The sequence below is a fragment of the Macrotis lagotis genome, chromosome 1 (genome assembly GCF_037893015.1).
Source record: "Macrotis lagotis isolate mMagLag1 chromosome 1, bilby.v1.9.chrom.fasta, whole genome shotgun sequence".
Classification (NCBI taxonomy): domain Eukaryota; kingdom Metazoa; phylum Chordata; class Mammalia; order Peramelemorphia; family Peramelidae; genus Macrotis; species Macrotis lagotis.
This window is the reverse complement of record NC_133658.1, coordinates 924,902,129-924,909,226: the sequence shown is the minus strand read 5'-3', so window position 1 is coordinate 924,909,226 and position 7,098 is coordinate 924,902,129. Positions and strand designations below refer to the sequence as shown.

General features: G+C 43.8%; 1 protein-coding gene across 5 annotated transcripts; it reads left to right on the top strand.

Annotated features, from left to right (window-relative positions):
* Positions 1-327: 327 nt before the first annotated feature.
* Positions 328-7,042, top strand: LOC141510018 (T-cell-interacting, activating receptor on myeloid cells protein 1-like). 5 transcript variants are annotated; one of them, XM_074219967.1, is made up of 11 exons: positions 328-445; positions 673-708; positions 2,484-2,771; positions 3,217-3,519; positions 3,914-4,219; positions 4,864-4,893; positions 5,078-5,176; positions 5,280-5,307; positions 5,620-5,693; positions 6,471-6,593; positions 6,796-7,042. In XM_074219967.1, exons 1-10 carry the CDS (start codon positions 412-414, stop codon positions 6,473-6,475), a joined length of 1,203 nt encoding a protein of 400 aa, XP_074076068.1. In that variant the 5' UTR covers positions 328-411; the 3' UTR covers positions 6,476-6,593; positions 6,796-7,042. The 5 variants fall into 5 exon arrangements, with proteins under 5 accessions (XP_074076068.1, XP_074076066.1, XP_074076069.1 ...); XM_074219965.1 differs by having other exon boundaries at positions 5,620-5,829; XM_074219968.1 differs by lacking the exon at positions 4,864-4,893 and having other exon boundaries at positions 5,620-5,829.
* Positions 7,043-7,098: the final 56 nt, after the last annotated feature.

Below are 7,098 nucleotides of genomic sequence, written 5' to 3'. Positions count from 1 at the left end.
AAGTCAATCTCAGTTCAATCCTTCCTGTTAAACAGTGGGTTAGGAAACACAGACCTGTAGATGTTGAACACTGGCCCAAGATCATACAGCAAACTGGTGGTCCCATGTGGATTCCAACCCCCTATTTTACAACTCCAAATGCACAATTCTCTCTCGAGTTACCTCCAGAATGTTTGAGAAAAGGAATGTGGTAGAAGGAACAAAGAAAAGAGAAGCACCTCTGAGAATCAGAACAGTTTATGGAAGTGAAAACATTCCGAATCTCCTTAGCTATGGTTGCATACTGTGAAATCTCATTGTTGGGGTAGAGACAGAAGCTTTGGTCACCACATTCTAGACTTAGTTGCTGGCTCTGGCCTCTCTTTCTTGTCACCAAAACTAATGAGTTCATATTGGAGCTGAGGGTCCACCATGCACTCCACAAAGATAGTCCTTCTCTGCCTTGGTAAGTCTGGGGGGAGGGAACAGACTTGAAGAAAGGAGAGGGATTTGGAAAAGGTCAGTGGCCTAGGCACTCTAGGATTCTGGGGGGACAGTCGGTGTTGAATACAGGTTGTCTAGGGGGCAGTCAAATTCAGGGATCTGGCTCTCCTTCTGACCAAGGATGAACTCGCTGGTGCAGTGGGAACTAATATATAGAGAAGCCCTTTCTCACACTGATCTCCATTATAGGTCTGTGCCTGTACCAGGAGATCAAGGCACTGAAGGGTGAGTTCTTTCTTCCAAATGCCCCCGACCTTCCTTCCAGTTTACTATAATCTGTTGATTACCATGTTGGGATTGGGAAAGGGCTGTCTGGATAGACTAATAGGATAATAGACTCATAGGCCAATGCATAGAGAGACCTAGAAGGAGCAAATGGAGTAAGAGGAAAACACTGAGACTATCCTGGGGAGATCACATCTGTGATTTCCTTCTGGTAACATTCCCCAGATCCTCCTTCTGGCATTAATCCAGCCCTGAGCTCCTTCTGGGACTTGAAATCCTTTTAGTATCCAGGGTTCTCCAGAAAACCAATGACTGTCTCTGGAGGGACACACTTCAGAGGGAAGATAGTCCCCTGTTGGCAGGGGATGGAGAACTCCAGAGCACTGGGGCAGTCCATGACACACAAGGTCCTAATAATGCCATAGCCAAGTGATTCCATTGTACTTTCTTTCTGAGCTATCCGCGTTTTTGTACTATATTTGTCTTCCATGTCCACGGCAACTGGCTGGTTGAATCTCCCTCTAGAATGAAAGCTCCTTAAGGGAAGGGGCCATAAGGCTTCCCTTTCTTTGGATCTCCAGACTTTAGTAAAGTGACTGGTAATGGTAATATCTTATTGACTGACTGATTAATTGAGGGCTTAGTAGCTCCCCCTTTCCTGGGAATTCTACCTCTATTCCTGCTATAAGCAGTTCAGTCATTTTTTAAAGAGTTGCCCACTGAGAGGTTCTGGGGGTCCTTCCTGAGGCAAATATACAAACATATACATGAAAAAGACAATCAAGGAGAAAGACAGAACTCTGCCACATCAGAGTCAAAGTCATTGGAAGATCGTGTATGAATGAAGAATGGTTTCAATGGGCCAAGGACTAAGAATATAAAACAGAAGCAAATTCTGTTCCTGGCCACAAGGAGCTTGCATTCTAATGGGGGTGAAAGGACATTTTGCTTGAGAAGGTAACAGGGCTGGGTGAATAGGGCTAGAAAGGAACAGATAGACACGGTCCATTCAGGAACAATGGTGGAGATGATTTGTTCATGGTTAACAGTTCTACAATAGGAACAGGGAGAGGCAGAGCATAGTGCTTTTTGGTGACTATTGAAAGATGGTTGTGAAGGGGGTGACCAGAGAAGAGTAAGTGAAGCATGGTGGCAGAGGCATTCCTGCAATGATGATCTGTCTAAGAGAGGCAGTCACCCATCAGGAGAAGGGTCCAGATCAGAAATTCTTGACCTCACAGACCCTGAGGAGAAGGTAGAGGAGGAAAGGTCTGGAGAGAGGCCATGGGAAGATGGTACTGGAGGACAGTGGTATGGACTGGAGGGAGCACAGAGCTAGAAAGACTTGGAGACCAAGGACCTCAGTAGCTTACATGGTTTTTGTCAGGACAATTCTAGTCAACCAGGAGGCTTGTTCAAGGGATGATTAAGATCCATGTCTCTGATAAGGAGGTGAAAGATGGGAGGGGGCAGAGCTTGGGTCCTTGGAGACAGAACTAAGTAGGAAGGGCCAGGTACAAGACACTCAAAGATGATGCTCCCCAATCCCCTCCCTCTTCCCAATACTGACCCAAGCTTCTACGATTACCCAGAACATCTCTTAGCCTGTGGGTTAGAACTAGGTTTGTTTCACAGATACAGAAAGATCTGGTAAAATAGAAAAGGGGGCCCCCAGAAGGACCCAGCATGACCCTTCCCATCCTGGATCTGTGTCCTGGATATTCTGAGGCAGAGGCTGATAACCTACCTGACTCACTGGTCTCCTTTTCTCCCAGAAACTCTTAGCAAACCCACAATCTGGGCTAAACCAAGCTCTGTAGTTGAGCCAGGCACTGATGTGACTCTCCATTGCTGGACGATGCAATCAACCCCAGAAGAGATGACAATCACCCTGCTGAAGTCAGGAATGCCTGTTAATGAGCAACAGGCAGAAAAAGAGGCTAAGTTTTTTCTTCCATCTGTGAGTATCACAAATGCTGGGAGCTACAGCTGTTTTTATTCTGACAAGATGGACTCAAACAAGAAGTCAGTGGCCAGTGACACCCTAGATTTGGTGGTGACAGGTAAGAAGATGATGCCTAAGAGGGATTCCGAGTTCAAATTCACTCCTTCCTTTCCCAACATCAGTGACTCAATAGAGACAAAAGCAGTGTGTGCAGAAAGGTTCAGCCAAGTTCTGGTGTCCCTTCAGGATCAGAGGCTTGTATGAAGGATGGGAAGTGAACCTGGAAATTTGTTTGGGGGTTACATTTGAATCAGAGAGGTTCAGAGATGGAAAGGTCCTTACAGTTTACATTCTAAGTTCACCAATCATAAACAAAATGAGTCACAGAGCAGTGGATAAGGTAGACCAAGACCACAGAGTAAAGAATTTGGATCCAGATAGAAGAAAGGTCACTTTTCAGAACAAAAAGCTGAGGAGCAACAGAGATGAACCTTCAATTCAAATTTTTTGTCTCCTGGTCTAGTGGATTTTGTTTATTTTGTTTTGTTTTTTCTCTTTCCCAGGTTCTCTCCCTAAGCCCTCTTTCTTGGCCCACCCTAGTCCTAAAGTGGCCCTAGGGGGAAGTGTGATCCTTAGGTGCATCCTGCCATTGACAACTTCATCCCTTGAAAATATAATGTTTATTTTACTGAAGACTGGGAATCCAGAACCTGTCCATCTACTCAAAGCATCAAAGAGATGGGTTGAATTTCCCCTCCATTTTGTAAGAGTCCAGGATGCAGGGCTCTATAGATGCATTTACTATGAGAAGAAGGCCATGCCTAAGGCTTCAGAACCTAGTGAGTCTCTGAATATCTGTCTTACAGGTGAGTGAGGACACCAGGCTCCAGGACCCAGGGCAGAGAGGTTGGGAATCACAAAGGGAAGTTTGGAAGAGGGCATTTTAATTTTAATTTTAATCCTCCAGGGATGGAATTGGGGCAGAGGCCTAATGGGGAGCCATGGGGTGATATTGGAAGGGGAATATCTCACTTAATGTTCCATCATTCAGAGTCCCAGGGATCCCTTGAAGGTTTTTTTTTCTTCTTGTCAAATCCAGTGAAAAGTGAATTTCTAGGGGCAGGGAATAGCCAAGGGAGGAGATAGGAAGAGAGATTTAGAAAATAGCCTGGAAGATCCTTCATTTACTGTCAGTCCTAAATCCCTAATGATGATCTCTGTGAGACCCCAGCTTATGGTTTTTTTTCCTTTGATTTCCAGACTTCCCGATCAAACCCTACCTGACTGTCCAGCCCAGCTCCAATGTTTCTCTGGGAGGAAACATGAGGTTCCATTGTCAGGCCTCAGCCTGTGGCATCAAATTCACTTTGTATAAAGAGGGAGAGGAGATGCCCATTGAAATAGTTAATTCCAGTCAGGACAAGGCTGAATTCTTCATCAATGCTGTGAACAAAAACCATGCTGGGAGCTACAGGTGTCACTATCACACTGGAGGGAGCAACTCCACCACATCCATATTCAGTGATCCCTTGGAGCTTTTAGTGACTGATGAGGAGGCACTTCTTGGTAGAGATATAGAATGGGGGAATGGGTTGTGGGAAGAGTGTGGGGGGTTACCAAGAAATTTCTGGAGTATCTTATTCTGTTATGTCTTCAGGTCAGAGCCAATTCTTTCAAGTTGGTCCCCAACTTTGAGTTAGAAACCCAGCTAACACAATGCATTCCTCTTGGTCCATAATAAGTGATTGTTGGTTGGCTTATTCATATTAAATCTGGTTTCCAGGTGAGAGGGATTCATCTTTTCTGGGAAAAGGTGAGATTGCCAGAGTAGACTGAAGGAAAGTCCTAGTTCCTCGTGTTTTTGGATCCTGGTATAACTCTTTCTCCATGCTATGGAAGGATAATGGCAATGGAACACTTCTAAGGGTTCCTTTAGCATGAACATACTTGTAGCCTAACTGCTTGGAAATTCCCACTGATACTCCAAAATTCTCTCCTCTATTATTTTCCCTTTAACATTGGAGGTGCTTCTGGAAAAAGGCGCCATAAGTACCAGACAGCTGAGAAGTGGACTAAACCTCCTATTAAACTGTTTGGAATTATGAAAGAAAACTCTTAGGAGTAAAAAACCTGAAATACCATAATGTATTACTTTTGAGCCATAATAAATGATTATTGGTTGGCTTAACCAAATTTAATTTGGTTTCTAGGTAAAAGGGATTCATCTTTTCTGAGAACAGGTAAGACTGATAGCAGTGGATAGGGCTGGGGATAGCCCTAGTTCGTCATGTTTTTGGATTCTGGTACAGATTTTTCTGTAGACTCTTGGAGGAGAGTAGCAATGGGCATATTCTGGTGAAGGGTCAATGAGGATTCCATGTCTGGATGATGGCAATATAAAATTGAAGTCCTTCTCAATCTCAGGAACATCCTTAACCTCTGGAAATATTCTCATCACAATCCTCAGTTGTATTAGCATCCTTCTCTTCTTGGTCTTACTAAGCTACTATCTCAATCATATCAGTAAGTATGGAGGGGAAGGGAGAAATCCCCTGGGGGTGAGTGATGAACTAGTTAGAGGAGAATTGAATATCCTGAACTGTATTTCTTCTTTTTCTCTTCAAAGTGGTGACTGGTGGAAGGACACCAAGCAGGTAAAGAGATTCATTTCATCTTCCAAAAACTACCAGAAACCCATCTCCCAAATGCAACTTTAACTTTTATCACTGGATTCTGGTAAAAATTTTCCTCTAGACTATGGGAAAAGAGTGTCAGTGGGCACATTCTGGATGAAGGGCCAATGAGGATCTCACTTCTGCATAATGGAAGTGTAAAATTGAAATGTTTCTCAATCTCAGGAAAATCCTTAATCTTTGGAAACTTTTTCATCGTAACAATTGTAGCAGTTCTTGTAGAGAAAAACCCATGATGGGATAACATGACCCTGATTTTCTCTTTCTACACAGGGACGTGAGACAGCAAAGTCGACCTTGGTCTCTCAATTCCATTCACCCTGTAATATCCCAAGAAGTCGTCATGTGTAAGTGTCCTGGGCATTAAGGGGACCAGATCCTGAGAATGTGGGGAAATTGAATTTTGGAACTTGTGAGAGCTTATGATAATTTCGCCCCACTACATATGAAGAAATCAACAAGATGGGACAGACTAAGTCAGTTGTGAGTCCTTCCTTATCTTTGTCCTCCCCCATTGACAGGTTTCCCCAAATGTCATGTAGGGAAGTCTGGAAGTTCTCAGACAGGTGACTAGTATGGCTCCATTTTGCACTTTTCTGTTCCAGAGTTCACTCTAACTCTCCTGTTTTTGTCTCCTTCCCTCAATCATCCCTGCCAAACACTGAACCCCATCCTCCCACTTGCCAGAGGGAATCCAGAAGGTCCTTTTCACTATTTCCGTTAGACCACTCCTGGTTTCCAAGGAAAGCAGGTCACTCATGTGGGGCTGCTGCATCCCAAGGACTCCCAAAGATCTTATTTTGTAACTAAAACCTGAAGATTTCTAGGCCTTTCCATCTGCCCTGCAACTGAAATCTCTAGCATATGTTACCTTTTACTAGTTTGGGTCTGAGCTCCTTGAGAGCAAAAATTCTATTTCTCTTTATATCCTCAGAGCTTAGCTCTACCCTCTTAGCAAGTCTTAATGAATGCTTCATTTATCCACCTCTTCCTTTTGGAACCCCTGTCTAGTCTTTATCCCGACTACTCATTTCCATATGCCCCATGATTCTCCTGCCTGATTCATCTTTATCCTCCTCCAATATCATTCACCAAGTCATTCATCTTTGTTTCATGTTTCCAAGACTGAGGATCCCAAGGGAGTGATATACATGCATATCTGCTCCAACTGAGAAGCAAAGAAATGACATCAAGAATGTTCCAGAGACCTGCCTTTATGCCACCATAGAAAAATCTTAAGAAGGGAGGTGAGAAGTCTCAGTCTCATTGAAAGGTCAAAGAGAAACTTTAGAAATACAAAAAGAAACAAGGATTTGGGAAACAGAATGGGATGAGAACATCAACATTCAAAAATTGAGTTAATGCTGTGGGAATGAGCACTGGTAGTTGGATGCTCCCACAGCCTTACCACTGCCCCTTCCTCATGTAGCCTCTCCTTTATTCCAACAGGATCTTCTGGCAACCAGACACCTTCTAGACATCAGACTAAAGGCTTCTGACCCAGGGCTCACTTTGTAGGCATCCTGGCCTAGGAAGAACCACCAATCTCCTTGCAGAAGCCCAGTTATGCCAATACTTTGGCAAACACCTTAGTGTTGGTGCCCTTAGTACCTATAATCCCTGATAACATGCTTTGTCCTATGAATGAGTGATAATGAAAAAGAGTTGAAGATACTAAAAGAGTCTATTGCCTGTGCAGAGAGCTTCTCTTTTGGAACTTGTTTGCAATCTCTTCTCTCCTTCCCACTCCTT

What these genes read in the sequence shown, in the direction of transcription:
- LOC141510018 (XM_074219965.1), top strand. Translation starts at nt 412, where the DNA reads ATGCACTCCACAAAGATAGTCCTTCTCTGCCTTG. An exon ending in GATAGTCCTTCTCTGCCTTG is followed by an intron (nt 446 to 672) that starts GTAAGTCTGGGG and finishes TCTCCATTATAG; the next exon opens with GTCTGTGCCTGTACCAGGAG. An exon ending in TTCATCTTTTCTGAGAACAG is followed by an intron (nt 4,894 to 5,077) that starts GTAAGACTGATA and finishes TCTCAATCTCAG; the next exon opens with GAACATCCTTAACCTCTGGA.